This window comes from Aspergillus uvarum (assembly GCF_003184745.1).
Source record: "Aspergillus uvarum CBS 121591 unplaced genomic scaffold BO82scaffold_38, whole genome shotgun sequence".
In the NCBI taxonomy this organism is placed as follows: domain Eukaryota; kingdom Fungi; phylum Ascomycota; class Eurotiomycetes; order Eurotiales; family Aspergillaceae; genus Aspergillus; species Aspergillus uvarum.
In genome coordinates this window covers 263,837-280,759 of record NW_020291335.1, presented here as the reverse complement: position 1 = coordinate 280,759, position 16,923 = coordinate 263,837, and the positions used below count along the sequence as shown (strand labels likewise).

General features: G+C 53.8%; 5 protein-coding genes across 5 annotated transcripts; 2 read left to right on the top strand and 3 right to left on the bottom strand.

Annotated features, from left to right (window-relative positions):
• Window positions 1-227: 227 nt before the first annotated feature.
• On the top strand, window positions 228-2,028 carry BO82DRAFT_313337 (FAD-dependent oxidoreductase). The gene is made up of 4 exons (XM_025632476.1): window positions 228-903; window positions 972-1,271; window positions 1,338-1,413; window positions 1,483-2,028. The coding sequence occupies exons 1-4, from the start codon at window positions 246-248 to the stop codon at window positions 1,652-1,654; spliced, it is 1,206 nt and encodes a 401-aa protein (XP_025490519.1). The 5' UTR covers window positions 228-245; the 3' UTR covers window positions 1,655-2,028.
• Window positions 1,972-2,445, bottom strand: BO82DRAFT_403549 (uncharacterized protein; the record flags this gene model as incomplete). Its single annotated transcript, XM_025639393.1, has 2 exons — window positions 1,972-2,218; window positions 2,291-2,445. The coding sequence occupies 2 exons, from the start codon at window positions 2,443-2,445 to the stop codon at window positions 1,972-1,974; spliced, it is 402 nt and encodes a 133-aa protein (XP_025490518.1).
• An 837-nt stretch (window positions 2,446-3,282) lies between these two features.
• BO82DRAFT_355674 (lipase family protein) lies at window positions 3,283-4,451 on the top strand. Its single transcript, XM_025635516.1, has 2 exons — window positions 3,283-3,593; window positions 3,670-4,451. Exons 1-2 carry the CDS (start codon window positions 3,334-3,336, stop codon window positions 4,352-4,354), a joined length of 945 nt encoding a protein of 314 aa, XP_025490517.1. The 5' UTR covers window positions 3,283-3,333; the 3' UTR covers window positions 4,355-4,451.
• A 498-nt stretch (window positions 4,452-4,949) lies between these two features.
• BO82DRAFT_313331 (uncharacterized protein) lies at window positions 4,950-5,395 on the bottom strand. Its single transcript, XM_025632475.1, has 2 exons — window positions 5,308-5,395; window positions 4,950-5,258 (listed from the first exon to the last, which is right to left on the bottom strand). Exons 1-2 carry the CDS (start codon window positions 5,330-5,332, stop codon window positions 5,032-5,034), a joined length of 252 nt encoding a protein of 83 aa, XP_025490516.1. The 5' UTR covers window positions 5,333-5,395; the 3' UTR covers window positions 4,950-5,031.
• Window positions 5,396-7,706: 2,311 nt separating this feature from the next.
• ags1 (alpha-1,3-glucan synthase Ags1) lies at window positions 7,707-15,871 on the bottom strand. Its single transcript, XM_025640883.1, has 4 exons — window positions 15,035-15,871; window positions 14,776-14,951; window positions 13,882-14,681; window positions 7,707-13,793 (listed from the first exon to the last, which is right to left on the bottom strand). The coding sequence occupies exons 1-4, from the start codon at window positions 15,389-15,391 to the stop codon at window positions 7,924-7,926; spliced, it is 7,203 nt and encodes a 2,400-aa protein (XP_025490515.1). The 5' UTR covers window positions 15,392-15,871; the 3' UTR covers window positions 7,707-7,923.
• Window positions 15,872-16,923: the final 1,052 nt, after the last annotated feature.

The window sequence follows — 16,923 nt, the reverse complement described above, 5'->3', positions numbered from 1 at the left end:
CTCAATGGTGAACGTTTGAACCGCATGACGATCGACAGTGTCTTCCTTATATTAGTCAGAGACACGGGAGAGCTGTGGCTGTCAGTGCTGTCAGTCCACCGAGGCTAGCCGTTCATCAGGCGACAGGTCGAGTCAAAAGCAAGCAAGGGATGGGCGAAAAAAAAAAATTAAAAATAAACCTATCCCGTGCAGTCATCAATCATACAGCCCGTGCATCTGCCTCGCCCCTCCTCTCCTCTTTTCCCATGGCTGATCTTCCCGTGCTCATCGCTGGTGCCGGCATCAGTGGCCTCCTGCTGGCCCAGTATCTTCAACGACACCATATCCCGTATCTGCTTTTCGAACAAGATGGCTCGATCGATGCGCGGAGTGGTGGATGGGGGCTGACCCTCCACTGGGGTCTCCCTGCGCTGCGCGAACTCCTGCCGGACCACCTCGTGGCGCGACTGCCGGAGACGTATGTGAACAAAGCTGCTGCCGTGCGAGGTGACACGGGGCGCTTCCAGTTCTTTGATCTTCGTACGGGATCGGCCTTGTACAGCGTCCCCGCCGCCGAACGGATCCGCGTCAGTCGCGTGCGACTGAGGCAGCTGCTGGCCACCGATCTCGACCTCCACTGGAACAAAACACTCATCAGAATCGACTCGACAACCGAAAGCGTCACCGCACACTTCCAAGATGGGACCTCGTATACCGGCTGCCTGCTAGTCGGGTGCGATGGATCGCGCTCCCGTGCCCGTGAGATCGTGTACCCGGATGGCCACGAGATGAACCCCCTGCCCGTGCAGCTGCTGGGTGGAGCTGCCCTCTATTCGGCGGAGGAGATGGGAGGAGCGGAGACCATCGACCCTTTCATCTTCCAAGGCTCGCATCCCGATTCAAATATCTTCTTCTTTTTCAGCCGTAGGTGTGACTGTCGTCCTCATCGTGAAGGAGCATTGCTGACCAAGAGACTGCCCGAATGCCCGCAGTGCTCGATACACCCAATAACTTCGACGAGAGCGACAAAGACAAATATCTCTGTCAGATTATTGTATCCTGGTCGGATGAGAAGGGAATCCCCGTTCCCAGTGATAATGCAGAGAGACTAGCATTGATGAAGTCCCTGACGGCCAACTGGGTTGAGCCCTTCAGAGGTCTGGTTCATCAACTGCCCGAGAGCACCGATGTGCGATCGATCCGGATTGCCGACTGGCTGTTCCGACCAGGGCAGGACACTGCTCATCCACGGGTGGTGCTAATGGGCGATTCCGCTCATACGATGACGATGTGTATGTTTCCGCATGATGATGATCCCTGATTGAATGGTGCCTTGCTGATCCGGGAATAAAACATAGTCCGCGGAGAGGGGGCCAACAATGCCATCGTCGATGTCCTGGATTTCACGAAGCGAGTGGACTTGCGATTCTTGGGGTGAGTGTCCAGCACTACCTGCAGACGTATGCGTTGCTGACGTTGGTACAAATTCATTGCACTGAGCAGGTCTCTTAGCATAAACGAGCTTCGCAAGTCTCTAATGGTGTACGAGAATGATGTGCTTGCCCGAGCAGGGCCAAGTGTGGTCAATTCCCGGCAAGCGTGTCTCGATGCCCATGACTTCTCCCGCATTGTGGATGGCAGCCCCTTGGTTTCGGCTCGCTTGCGCGAAGAATAGCCGGACACTCCTGCATGGGAAATTTGAAACTGCTCACATCTCCTCCGGGGGTCTGACACCGGCAGTGGCAGGGCTGATGCTTGCACCCTAGTGCAGCCGAAGGTAATCGAGCAAACACGCCTGTTCATCAAGACATATAGTGTGTTCGTTCTTCTTCCTCCAAGGATTTGGGCTCATTGTCCATCCTATTGATTTAGCTTTATCGTTGCAATTAGCAGTCAATTGTTCGACACGTAGGTTAAAGTAGTAGCTTGGATATTTGTAATAGTTTAATCAAAGGGAATTCGCTCTGGCTTACCAGCACAGAAGCAATAGACTCAGTTTAAGCTCCAGCCAAAGTCGGTACCGGGTGCTATATACCACAGTTCGGTCAGCTTATCCTCGTCCTGGCCTCTAAAGAACCTCTCCTTGCCCCTCAGGTCATACCGATAAAGGCCAAAGGCCTTATGTTGGACGTCATCGCCTGGAACCAGCTCTCGATAGAACTGCACCCACTCGGGCGTCTCGATGCTTCCCATCAAAGGCAGCAGGTCAGGATGTTTCTTTATTCCTCGACGAATCACGCTGAAGAGCAGTTGTTAGACTGCCACCCACTGTGGACCTTGAACGGCTGCATAGTCGCAAAATATGGAGTACATCTGCCAACACGGCTTCTCTATTGTTGCGAATCCATATTGGGTCTCTGTTCGATTGTCAGCCACCATCGCGACACGGTCCGCAGTCGTGTGCCTCCAGCGTGGTGGAGGCCGGTTATCCGGCAGCATCTCAAAAAAGATTGGTTCGTCAGCCATTATGTTTGACGTTGTCGGTATTGGCGATGGGTGGGATGTGAGACAGACGATGCAGATCGAGTGTTTGGTGGGGAGATGGGGAGACACATCTAGCCAACTGTTGCTTATATAGTCTGGGTAAATATGCTCCTCGAGATAATGCTGTGTTTATTCTATATTCGCATAGCTTTGCTCAACAACCGAATAAAGAACCCTCATCCTTTATCCCTGGCTCCACGGGCGCTCGTGCATGCAACCACTGGACTATTCCTGAAGCCTATAGATGTTTTTCTTATTTGTCCATGTAGATTGTCCTTATCCTGTAGTGATATACTCCCGTGTGGCTGAGGCTCTTTCGTATTTTTGTTTCTTGTTCTAAGAATCTGTAGATCTTTTTTACTAACGTTCCTCTCTATGTTGAAAGCAAAAGTTCTATGACCTTAGACGACGACGTCTTTGTGTAAAGCTCAGATTACTACCCGATGGTCTCTTTATCATACCTCTGTCATTATTCTGAGACCCGATTGTTTTTCCCCGGCTTGTCACATTCTTGTTCCTACAGCATAAGCTCGGTAACTCGTCAACCTCCTGGGTGACTCTGATCGGCACCTGCTCTCGGACAAGTCAAGGAACGACCCCACTGGAAATCCCGAAATAGCCCAGCCAAGGGTGTTCCCAAGCAATAGTCGGAAATCCAATTCCTCCATGTGGAGATGATCATTGCTAGATCGAGATCAGAGTCGACTGGTAACCGAGGTACGGATCCACCGTTCGCGTGCAGTCGCCCAATTTTGCGTGTTTCAGTCGGGGATCCCCGATCAGGTCCAAGAATGAGTCGAGCTTCCAACAATTATATCTCTTGGTGCATCTTCTCATTGTTGACAATGGAGTTCACTCTGTGCCATCGTCATGCATTTTCCCAGATACCTGGTGGCAGCTCTGTCTGCTTTACCTGCCTGCAGCGCCCTTCCCTCGCAGCAGCCCCGGGACTCTGCATCGACAATATCCTCCGACGCCCTCAAGTCCTTTGACTTTTGGGTGCAGTATGCAGCGGCCGCTTACTGCGAGTCCAACTACATCTCCCAGGTGGGCCAGAAGTTGACCTGTTGGGCGGGCAATTGTCCCCAGGTTGAGGCCGCCGATGCGACCATTTTGCTAGACTTCTCCAAGTATGCCTACGACCCCTCAGCTGCGGTGAGCCCTGCCCCTTCAATCAACCATACTAATTGAGCCGTGATAACCCAGCACCACTGCAACAGATACAGCCGGCTTCCTCGCCCTCGACCACGCGCACCAGGCCCTCATCCTCTCCTTCCGAGGCTCGTATTCCGTCCGAAACTGGCTAACCGACGCGACCTTCTTCTACGCCGACCCACATCTCTGCACAGGCTGCCAGGCCGAATTGGGCTTCTGGAACGCCTGGACCAACGTGAGGGCGAACGTAACTGCAGCCCTCACTCATGCCCGCGCCTCATACCCCGACTATGAATTGGTAGTGGTGGGCCACAGCCTGGGCGCGGCCATCGCGACCCTCGCCGCCGCTGACCTGCGCGACCACCAGAACGAGACGACGACCCTCTACGCCTTCGCCTCACCGCGCGTGGCCAACCCCGCCCTGGCCAAGTATATCACCGCTCAGGACCAACAAAAGAACCAGGGCAAGAACTATCGCTTCACGCACACCAACGACCCCGTACCGAATCTCCCTCTGCAGCTGATGGGGTATGCCCACATCGGCCCCGAATACCACATCACCGCCCCAGATAACGCCACCGTCACGACGAACCAGGTCGTTGTGTATGCCGATGGGGATAGCAGCCAGGGGAACACGGGGCTGCTGGGGATTCCGGATCTGCTGGCCTTCGATGCGCATCATTGGTATTTTGAGCGGGCGGATGCGTGTCTGGGGCCGGGGCTGCCGTTCAAATGAGGTATCCTGGTGGACTTGATGAGAGAGCTTGGTCTCCTTTCGTCGGATTCTTCTCTTTGTACGATTTTAATCCTGACTTATTGACCATTGGTGTGGATAAATATATATTGTGCATATACTAGTATGCTTGTTCGATCCTTGATTGATCTCTCACTGCCAACGTACCCCTGTCAAAATACTCGTGAGGCTCCTTTACCAAGAGATGTCATGAGAGCAACCGTAGCTTAGGCAAGTATGCAGGTCATAGTGGTAGTCAATGGAGGTAAGGCTTGGTAGCGAATCGATGACCTGTGTGTCAACATATGCACCGCATTTGTGATGTGTGCAAACAATACAGTTTGGCCCCGATACCACGCTGTTTGTCATTCGTCAGCTCATAAGTATCGGCACTATCCAACGCGTGGTTAGCTAAAAGCCTAAAATCGCCGAGCCTTGAAGCGAATTTGAAGACGAATGCAGCTTCGTGCTACAGCGTCATGATAGTGGTGCCGCACGAACTATCAACTTGTAACATTTACAAACTACGTCTACTACTTTGAAGAGTAGGTTTGAGTTATGATATAAGTTGTTCATTCACTAAATTACATGTACCGTTCCCTGATCGTATATTCGAGAGTCATGTCATGTTCCCAGTCGGGTCGTATCATCAAATCGTGATGGATGAGTCGGCGTATAATCTACTCATCACCAAGAGTCTGGCCGCCCTTGCGGCCGGCCTCGTGAGGGTCGACCTTGCCGTGGGCGAACTCGCCCTTGGCGCTGCCACCGCTGTGGCTTCCGGTGGCCTGGCCGCCGATGGAGCCCCCCTCCTGACCGGCCTTGTGGGGGTCAACCTTGCCGTAGGCGAACTGGGACTGCTGGGTGCGCTTGTCGGGCTGGCCGTCCTCGCGGAGACCACCGTGCTCTGTTGGAGTTAGCAGCTTGGTATTTTTGAGGAGGAAAGGGAAATGTACCAGAGGGCTTGTACTTGTCGGCCATTTTGATAGAGTGGAAGAATCGGGCAACTGGGATGCGAGAGTGGGAAATTGGCTTGTTGATAATGGGTTTGATAATCATGGAAAGGTTTGCTGTTGATGCAAAAGTGATTCACGTTGGAATTGGGGGCCTCTTTATAGAGGATTGGGTATGAGGTGTTGGGTAGAAGGAGAAGGTCAGGGTGAGGTCATGGAGGCAGCAAATGCGGTCATGAAACTACGTGGAGATGACATCGCCTTTACGATGATGGCTCGCCACTCGTCGCAGTCTGGAGCAGTGTGTGGACTGTACACATCTTCAGGCTCCGATTCAGACTCGTAGTGTTGATGTCGCGTCATCCTCGGGAGAGTTGCACAATTCTTCGCAATGATCCCGAATATTCGATGATGCGCGAGGGCATCATCATCATCATGGCTGTAGGGTTAGGGTTGCAGCCTACCAGCTGGCTACCAGCTACTAGCCTACCCCAGGTCTGACCGCGATCGATCGATCACCCGCTGCCTCCTCACTGGCCGCAAGTCGGCCACCGTCGCCAGGCTAAACAAGCTTATTGAGACCATGCCCCTGAGACACGTCGATCTGCCTTGGATGCCCCCGGCCATTGCGGTAGAGTCTTCCGTCGATCATTCGGCATGTGTTCGAAATGCTGAGCCGGGCGTCGAGTCGAGGCTCTCATCGTTGCGTAATTTTAGCTAATCTCAAACTTACTCAGTACTGCATCTCATCAAGTCCCGGCCAGGCATCTGCAGCCGCCAATCAATGCCATTACTGCGCAGCGCATTGAAGCAACTAAATAGAAGTGACCTGTATTTCTAATGATGGCATAACTTGACTGTGCATGCTCGACCAGGCTGATGAATTGGTGGCGACTGAAAGCAAATGCCTAGTTGTTCTTAGGATGCTCGGTCGGGAACTGCCAGGGCAGCCCGTAGGACACCCGCCTGAAGACTTTGCATTTCTTTCGACTTTTAGGTGTGAATGTAACCACTACATGCAAAAACTCAACTTCAAATCCCCTTTGCATACCAATGCAACTCAATTGAATGAGATTAAGTGGTGGATGCTGATTTGCGACCGGTAAATATGTATGTATTCACCCGCCGGTCCTCCTAACCCACCACTCTGCGATCAAGCCGCGGCCAAGGTGATCGATCGATCACGTCTCAGGCCAGAACAGCATAATGCCCGGTCATGTCGCCACGCAACATCCTATCTGGGATTCGAAAGGTGCGAACCAGGATATGGCGAACTCATGAATTTCTGTGTAATATTCTACAGGAGACAAGTCCATGGTGACCAAGTCTAGATCATTGTCGTTCAGTGCAAGCTGCCCCAACCCTACCTTGCCCGGACAGCGGCTGTAACTCATTGACAGCGGATCTAGGCGAGCAGTGGATAGCTATAGCTTGATTTGTCAGAGTTGAAGGGCTTTCCCGATGATCAGATCCCAAAAGCTTCTCAATTGACATGCTCTGCTCCGCTGCTAGCCAATCGATCGTGGGTAACCTGCACTTCCTCCTTTTCTCTAAGGCAATGCGGTCGGGGGCTGTCACTATAAAGACCTACCTACTCTTAACGTTAACCCTCTCTCAGGAGATGCTCGCCCTCGAAACGAGGTTGAGTGTTCTGTACTAAGTACTCATCAATTTGCCTTTGTTTGGTCCCTCCTTGAATCCATGCATTATTCGCATGGCCATGAGCCATGCGCCTGTACTGTAGCTTCGCTGTGCCCCTGCACAGTATAATTCGATAGCCGAGTCAGAGCGAGACTCTGTCTTGAACGTATTCCCGAACAACGGCAGAATCACATTCTCAAGGTAGCAATAGTCGTTCCATCGTGCAAACTATAGTCGTTCCATCGTGCAAACTCAATCTTCAAATACACCACGGCCCATTCTATCCAAGACAGCCACCTTGTTTCGAGCCGTCAGCTCTTGGGACCTCATCCCAGCCCCCTGGTATACGACCAGGATATCCCAAGCCACGTGCAGTACATAAAGAGCGAAGTCCCAGCCATCAACCCGCAGGACACCCACCCCTTTGGAAGCAAAAAGAAGAGTCATGGTCTTACTGGAACCACGAACAGGCTGAAACGATCCCCGATCCACAAGCTCTATCCAGTGGTACAGTACGCTCATTACCCCTGCCCTGGCGTTCCAGTGTCAGACAAAGAACCACGACTCCAGCCGCATAACCACCCATCTACTACTCCCTACGAACTCTACAAGTGATTTGTTCTGGAAAAGACCGTCTTGAACACAAGATGTATTTGGGTATCAATGGTAATGATGATGCGCGATGTATATATATACATGTATATGTGGTGATGTAGTGAGGAACCCATGAGCGCTCGGAGGCGATGGAGAAAAAGGAGACAAGATAACCAAAAAAGACAACACAACAAAACAGCAAGAAACGAACCCTGACTCGCAGTTCGTCAGGGCTAAAAGCGCAATTAGTCAGCCTATAAGCTGAAAACGTCTATACAGGATCATTAGATGTACATTGGAGGGATCGATATGACGTCATGTCGTCAGAGATGATGAAGATGATGAGGAAAAAAGGAGTGTGAGAGTGAGAGTGACAGAGAAGAACTAGGGCTTGGACAGCTGTTCCTTGCGGAAGAAGAGCAAGAAGCCAGCACAGATGAGAAGCTGACAGAACAGGGCCACCCAGAACCAGGCGTTGGCCACGGAGCTGGCACCGAAGGTCGGATCGGGGGAGACCGGTCCAGGGCCGACATTATTAGGGCCAAAGGCACGGGCGCAGATGGTGGCGATTGAACCGATCACCTGCGAACAGATTAAGGTGAACAGCATATGCGAGCGCGTGAGCGTCTGCAAGAGGATGATACCGAAGCCGAGACCTTGGATCGAGTCCAGTACACCCAGCCAGAGCCAGATACTGCGCGAAACCAAGGCACCGCCCGTATATCCGCCGGTGACCCAGGGCAAGAAGTAGCCGATACCGGAGACACCCCACCAGATCTGGGCCCAGCGCGGCGCGCCCAGTCCGCAGGCGAACACCGGTAGGAACCAGCTGTGCGCCTTGAAATAGCGGCTGACGACGAACAGGAACCCGGCCCAGACGAAGCCGTAGAAGACGATACACAAGATGACGATCTGCCAGCCATGGGCGTGCGCCGAACCCCACAGGAAGCCCCAGTTGCGGCCGTACGGCGCGCTCAGGAAGAAGTTCTGCAGGATGACCGCCACGAAGTTCCAGAGCACGATCTTACGCCGGAAGACGGACTTGTAGAAGGAGGCGACCTTTCCGGGGACCTGATTGTAGTAGGTGGGCAGTCCCATGAACAGGAGGATGCCCACCGCCCACAGGGCGATGGCGATCGGATAACAGATGGCCGTCATCTTCCACGAGTTGGCGATATTGTTCGTGCTGGTCAGCACGCCGGCGCCGGACGCCTTGGTCAGGGTCGATCCCCAGTACCAGAGGGCAATCACGTAGGCGGACTGGATGCCTTGGATGAGGCACGCGCGGAAGATCCACACCTCCACAGGGGCGCCACCTTCGTCTCCGAAGTTCAGGGCGAAGAAGAGCGAACCACTCGACGAGCCCACCGCGTACGCACCACTACCGACGTTCTGGATCCAACCGCGGTTGAACTCGTTGGAATCCCAGTGGGCGGATCCGATCAACAGGAAGGCAAGGCCGTAGAAGAACCACGGGGCCGAGAGACACACCACGGACTTGAAGTAGCGGTACACCAACCACCAACAGATCGAGGCGATCAGGTACGTAGTAGCAATGCCGTACAACTTCTCGGCCGTCTGACCGACTTCACCGGTCAAAAGGGTGACCTGGTACGAGTTGGCGGCGATGATCTGGCCAATGGACAGGAAGATCGAGTAGATGGGCCAATCGCCGATGCGAATTTGCATCCAGCGCCGCAGGCCTGTGGGCGGGACGTAGTCCTTACCCAGCAGGAACTCATCGTCGGTCTCGTTGGACTCCTCGTTGCTGCTGGCGCTCATGCGCGAGCCGGTCTCATCGTTATACGAGCCCATGGGGGAGGCGCCGTGCTTGTCGCGGAAGATGGAGGGCGTGGGCGACTTGAAGCGACCCAGTTTGGCATCGCGGAAGCGATCGAACCATTCCTTTTCACTCTGGATCAGGTACTCCTCGATACAGAACTGCGATTCCGAGTTCTCGCCGGTCAGGTCCTCGAGCTTCTTGTCGAACGAGTTGTAATACTCGCCCGTGCTGTCGGTGAAGAAGGGGTCGACCTTCTGCAGCTTGAAGTCCTTCTTGCCGCCGACCACGGAGTCGAGAGAGAGCATCGAGGCGCTGCTGAGACGGTTTCGGGCCTCGTGGAGGTTGGGCGGAGGCAACAGGGTCTGCGAAGCTGTCGGAGGACTGCCAGGACTGGAGGGAACGAGACTGTTGTGAGGGAACCCAGGGCTGGCAGGGACCAAAGCCCCCGATTGACGGGCGGCCTGCAGACGGCGCGCCTCTTCCAGTTCCGCATGATTGAGCGTGTACTCGTCATCACCGAAGTTGTCCTGGGGGTCGTGCTCAATGTCGGTCTCGTCGCCGCCTTCCTCGGCCTCGACGATGTTCTCGTTCTGAGGATCGGCACGCTGCGCACGCGGACGGTGGCCGGGACCGGAGCGGTAACCCAGAGACAGCTTGCGTTGCAGCCCACTGGCGGGCTTCTCGGTGGTTTCTGAAGTAGCCACGTACTCGCTGAGTCGGTTGAGGTTGGCATAGCTGCTCTCGCGGGATTGCAGCGTAGGCGTCTGCATGCCCGGAGCCAGCATGGGACTGGCCGGGGTCGGGGCGAGAGCGAAGTTCGAGGCAGAGGGGGTGACTGGCCGGTTGTTTGTCTTGCTTCGTTCCTTGCTATGCACCTGAATCGCCGTCGTTTGCAGGATCTCCAAGTCTTCAACCCACTGAGCCACGGGGAAACGCTGCTTGGCCGAGCGGGCACGCATCATAGCTCTCGTCTCCTCCTTGGAATTGAGGGCCGCGTCGATAGCCAACTTGAACTGATGGAGCAAGTGGTATGTTGACGTCGATTCCACGTTGTACCACCAACCTGGCATCTGACCCAGTCCACCAACGCGGGCTCCAATACCCAAAGCACCCTTACGGCCGAACTCGACGGCCACAAGACCGAAAGGTTCGTCACGCGAAGGAATAAGGGCGAATTCGGCTCCGGAGAAGATGTACGGCGGCAGACTCGTGAATTCGGGGCGTGAGAAGACACGGCCGGGGTAGAGCTTCATCATATGATCGAGCTTAAGGGCAGCGAACTTGCCGTACAAATCAATCACTGGACCAACGCAAATTAACTGCACGTTGGGGTGGGCCTCGAGAACACTAGGCATTACATCAGCGATCAAATCGACACCCTTTTGCATGGACCAACGGCCGACAAAGACCAGCAGATCAGCGTCCGGATTGACTGTCAGGCCGGCCCACTCCTGGGCTTGACGCTTCAAGTCTCCACGGCCGGCTTCATAAGACGGGTCAACGGCAATATCGCCACTCATTGCCTTAGCCTGTTCCTTGTCCCAGTCACCAATATCCGAAGGGTCCGGGTTGGGGAGGTTGCCAATCTTGCGCAGGCCCCAGAAAATGGGATAACGTGCGTACGACCGTTTACCGTACTTCTTGGAGACACCGACGGCACCAAAACCCTGTTGGTGCACGCGCAGGTAACTAGCACCGGAGTGTAACAAGTTGAACACTTCACCGAACTGGACGTAGTGACGGACCACGTCCAGGCTCAAGTTGAAGACCTTGCACACTTCCTCGCGTTCTGTAGTGGTCCGCAGGGGCCACAGACCTTGGAACTCGGCGTTGTGCAGGGAAAGACACGCCGGAATGGTCTCGGGCAAAAGGTAAAGCGGTGCCAGCGAACCGTGATAATCGTTGATATGATAGAGGTCGATGGGGAAGCGCTTACACGCCTGGGCGATACACTGATTCCATGCAGAATAATAGATAGCACTGTTGAGATCGTCCATACGCGCGGGATAGGGCTCTGATTTAGACTGTTGGCGGAAGACGGGGGCGTCAAGCAACACGTAAGTGATATTGTTCAACGTGTGATATTGCACTTGCACCTCGTAGTCGTTGCCGAGGATTGTGACGTTCATGGGCTCAGCGGGGGTGTCAACAGGATAATCGACCCCACCGACGCAAGGAACCACCCAGATGAGGTCCTGATGACCGAGCGTTTTACCCATCAGTTGGGCCATGACACCCAAACCACCGATCTTAATCTTGATCTGCCAGTCCTCGATATCGTACTCCATGGTGGCGATGAGAACCATGCGACGCTTGGCAGCCGCGGCCCCGCTGAGAGGCGTCGAGGTTTGCAACAACCCTGACTTGTTGGCCAGACGAGTCAACGCGCTCATTTCCTTCTCTTCAGTACCGCGAGGACGCTTCTTGAACTTGCGACGGATGGCCAGGGGAATCATGTTGTGCTTCTCGGTCACACCAACCTGGTTGAACTTGACTTTGTAGAACGATTTCATAAACACCCAGACGCAGGCGGCGCCGCTGATTGGGGGGATGATCCAGAAGAGCACGAACATGGCGATCTGAGTGGCCTGTTTGCCGACCGGGTACAAACGGAAGCGCATGGTGGCGTCGTCAATAATTACGTTCCATGAGATGTACGGGGACGGAGGGTGGTTGGTGATATTGATCAGCGTCGCTGACAGCGAGGAAGGAGGCATGCGGTCAAGAACGGAATCGTTATCAGCATCGCCCAAAACCCAGCTCTGGTCCGGTTGTCCGTCCGGGTTCATGCCCCAGATGTTCAACTGAGCCACCGCGGGCCATTCGGCTGTGAAGTGATACTTCCAGAATCCCGAGCCCATATCCTGACTGACCACATTATCCAAGCCGGAATCGTACCCGTACTGGTTGTAAGGCCCGTTCCAAAAGATATGGGGGAATCGACGAGGCACCATGTGGTCCCAGTCCGCATCGCCCTCCTGCACGTAATCACTGCTACCGGTCCAGCGGCTCCAATACTCGATGCGGACGTGATGGCCCTTCCACGATTGCCGCTTGGTGCCGGACCAAGGGGACTCGGTGATGGTGTCGTTACCACCATAGTACGGCAGCCAGTCGGAAAAGGTGGTGCCCCAGTTGGTCGAGTACCGGTACTTATCAGCACCCGCAGCGTGATGTTGGATGAAAAGACTGCCATTATCAAACTTGTGGAGCAGGCTGGTCGAGTAGTTGGCCGTAGTGTGAATCATAGGGTTATCAATCTGACCGATGCGAAGGAGGAAGTGGTCGATCGCGTTGGTTCGATCATCGCCCGCTTTGTTGGTGACGTTGCTCACCGTCATGCGGTGGATACCGTTGTAAACCCCAGTCAACGTAGCTTCCCAGACAAAGGCCGTGGGGATGTGTCCACTCCACTCCGACTGCGTCTCATTGATGGTGGTATTTTTGCAGGTAGCGCTGGTCTTATCGAGCACCGGCACCTTGCCGTTCTCGGTAGACGAACTGAAGGTAATCGAGTCGGAGATTGCGTCACAGTCCATCTCCTCGTTGAAATACAGAGCAACTTTAACCTCTTCATCTTCGTTGGGGGCCACCGTCGACACGACCGGGACATCGTGCCCGGGAGTGAACCTGGTGATCATTGGCTTCGGCTTCACCCAGGACGAGCGAGGCACGTAGGCCCGGTAGGCATAGGCGTCCAGCGTCATATTAGCCAAACAACCGTTATACTTGGTGGATCCATTGAACCCCTTCTTGTAAGGGCTATCGATCAGCTTCTGTTCGTCATAAGGGAAGAACAGATTCTTAACCCAAGTGCCAGTATCATAAGGGGCAACAAGGGAGTAGTTCTCCCGGCTGCAGTCAAAGGTATAGTCAATGGTACGGTTCACGTTGTGATACACCAACCAGACCGACTGGTTTGCTGCGGCCGATCCCAGGTCCTGCACCTCCGAATTGATGTCGCGCATCACCGACCAGATACCGGTCTCAGTGGCGGTTCCGTTGGAACCACGGTAAAACACCTGCTCGGTTTGGTTGGACAAAGAGCTCAACGAGTACCCGTCGTTCAGAACGGGGAAGGCCTCGCGCAGCTGATACATGCGCTTGATAATGTTACGGACAGGATGCGACGGATCACGGTGGTCGTAGGTGACACTCTGATCATGGCAACCGTTGCGACCCGACTGGATGGGCCAGTTGTAATACTGCGAAGACTCCAGCGAGAAACATCCATGGTCGCGCCAGGCGGTGGCAGGCGACATAGCCTGACGACCGAAAATATAGTTGGAGGCAGTCGCATCAAGGATGTAAAAGGCCTGTTCCTCACCCCAAAGCAGGAGAGGGATACCCGGGAGAACCAGGGTGGTGACATAGGTGCCCAACAACTGCCTCTGAACACCCTTTTCGACGGTCGGCCAACGGAAAACATCCTGGTTGGTGGCCCCGTACATGTGACGAGGGTCGAACACACCTGTTCTCACAGATTAGAATCACGTTGTCGCTGGGGCTCTGCTTTCTTCACGCAAAATTCAGCAACAAGTTAGGGCTACTGCACGTACCAGTGTTGGGATTGACCAAATCATTGGTCTGGGCCATCTGGTTCCAGGCGGTGACCAAATCGGGCTCCAAATCATAACCAGCCTCCAAATTACCGTCCATGCCCAGGAAACGGGTCAGGTAGCGGTAGATGGAGTAGTGGAAGGCGGCGCCATCGATGGCATTCAGACCCTCCTCACGCAGGAAATATTGAGGGGCAGACTCGTTGCTGAGCTTCATCGCGTCTTCGGCCGAAGGCCACTGGTCGGGTTGCCGACCTCGGCCCAGATAGATCGAACCGAAGGTGTTACCGCCCGTGATTTCGCCGGCAATAAAGAAGTTCTCTTTGCCCACCGCCCGAGCACACTCACGGTATGCTGCAGACATGTCGCCCAACGCGTCCACCGTCGATTGCGTCGCCTTATCGTACCGGAAGCCGTCGATATCCAGGGAGTAAATGATCATACAGGAGTGACGGATCAGCCGTTCCCGCACGGGGGCGTACCACTCCCGCAAACGATCCTGGACCGATGCGAACTTGGCCAGCTGACGTTCCCAATCCGGAAACACACCGAACGCCTCGACGTCACCATATTGGTCAAAGTCACTATCGTAACAGCCCACCAGCTGGTCCGTCACCGTCTTCTGCACCGGATATCCGTCTTCGAACCAGAACCGTGGGTAGTCGCATGTCGAGTTGTAGTCGTTGCCGATGTTGAAATCCACATACCGCCGGTCGGTCTTCCACATTGCGGGATGTTCGTGGACCGAAAACGGCGTCGTGGTGTTGAGGTACCCGTCGAAGCCGATCAAGTCACCCATTCTGATCGACGCAACACAATCACGTCAGCCTCCATTTTTTTTTGGTCGCAAAGACAAATGAACAAGAAACGAGAAGAAAACCAGGGAACACATACGTTGCAATCGTGTTGTCGAAAATCACGTACATTCCACGCTTGTGGATTTCCGTGATCGCATTGCGCCAGGTCTCCAAGTCACCGTAATGCATGTCCAACAGAGTCGTGTCCAACGCCGAATAACCATCATAACCCCAGGGTTGGTTCATCAGCTGAGTTCCGGCCAAATACAGTGCCTACCCATCAGGAGAGTCAGTCAAACGCAGTTCCAAAGAGAACAGAAAACCCGGGACCATAGAGTGCTTTCGAGACCACCGACCTTGATTCCCATGCCTTGCAAGTAGTCCAACGTATCCAACAAACCCGCCACATCACCACCGTGACGCATCTGCGTTGACGAGAGATCATGCTCGAACAACGTGCCGTTAATGTTATCGTTGGTAGGGTCTCCATTCACAAATCGATCGAGGAACAGCGTGTAGACGGGGACACGCCAATTATGCGGGGAGGGGAAGTATTTGCCCGTGTGGTTGGGCCATTCACCCCAATAATCGAGCGGATCGGTGGCGGTTTTGTTCTGATTGAAGTTGTAGGCAGCATAAGATTCGTTCCATGGCCAGGCTGCTGCTCGCGAGGCCAGCAGAGCCAGTAGTGTACCACTGGATGCCCACTTCATTGTTGTTGCCCTCAAAGCTTTTTCTGCCAACAACAAACGAAGGGGAGGGGGGAGGGGGAGAAGAAAAGAGGGCGGGCCTCTATTTGGGAGTCATGTACAAGTACTCGTCCCAAAAGTCTGGCTGGATGCAGAAAAACCAAAATAAGGACAGATTAGCTCGTGAACGTAAACGAATGTCGGGGGGTGATGTCTGTTGGGCTGTTTTCGGCCTGTGTCTGATGGGGGTGGGCTACTGATAAGTAGCGGGGAGAGCTGTGATAAGGTGGGAGGAGGTTGGAGGAATGCCCACGCAGGACAAGAAGCAAATGCGGAGATGTGTAAACGAGAGAAAGGTGGGTGAGGAAAGGAAGAGAAGAGGAAGAGGGAGGAGGAAATGCACCAGGTATACGAGGAGAAACGAGGGACCAAAGCTAAAGGGTTGTAGGAGAGGGCGAGTGAAAAAAAAAAAAAGGTAGGTGGACAGCGAATAAGCCGGTTGGGAAAGTAGAAGGAGAGATGTCGTGAGATTGAATATCAGGGCCGAGAAGGGCTCGATAGGTTAGATGTAACAAGTGGATCGAACGAGGCAGAGAGGCCCTCGTTTTTCTGCTAAGAATAACTACTAGCAGAGCACCGGGGCCAGGCTTACTAGAGACTATTATTCCCTAGAAGGAAGCAGTGACAAGTTGACGACCTTTTTAGTCCTTAGTAATTTGTGCACTTTGTGAACTTTGTTCTCCTTTATCTCTTGGGTCTTTGCTCTCGTTGGTCTGTTGGGTCTGTTCGGTCTCTTTGGCCTCTTCTTTGTCGAGCAGGAAGAGAGAGTGAGGGCAAAAAAAAAAGAGAGCTAAAACTCTGGGATCCGCACTTATTACTCCGTATTCCATATTCCATCTCAGATTCCCTCAATGATGTCTGGTTCCCATCTTTTACTTGCCTCTTTGCCGTGCGCCTCCTTCCGGGGAAAGGGTTCTCGATCCATTTCGCCTTGCCCTGTATGATGTATGTATGAAATGTTGGTTCCTGCTGCAGGATGGATGCGACGAGTTAGATGAGGAAAACGGGCAGACCCCTCAACTGAACCCGGACCGCAGGGTTCTTTTTTTTTTTTTTTTTTGGACTGACTTTTTTTTCCGGTCTCAGTATTTTATTTTTACTACGGCGTAAATCCACTCGGGACCAACCGACAAGACAGACAGACAGTAACTGAATCCATCGACTCCAAGCCCACCGGGAAGGGTCCACCTACCACCCAGCAAAAGGGAGTTTAGTCTAAGTAAGTTGTCTTATCGTCGGGAGGCGCCAAGCGAACCGCCCCGATTACAAGCCATTCGTCTTTTTACGAGGTGGGCAGAAGCACCGGGGCCCACGAGCTGACTGGGAGCTGTAAAATTGCCCCTCGTACCCGCGAGAAAAAGGAAAGGGGAAGGGGGGGAATGAATCGAAAAAAAAAAAAACAACGAAAGATAGAATGCACAAGGGAAGAAGCGATGAGAGAGCGAGAGGGAGAAAAAGAGAGAGGAAGAGAGCTGAGCGGCACAGCCCAAGGCTCT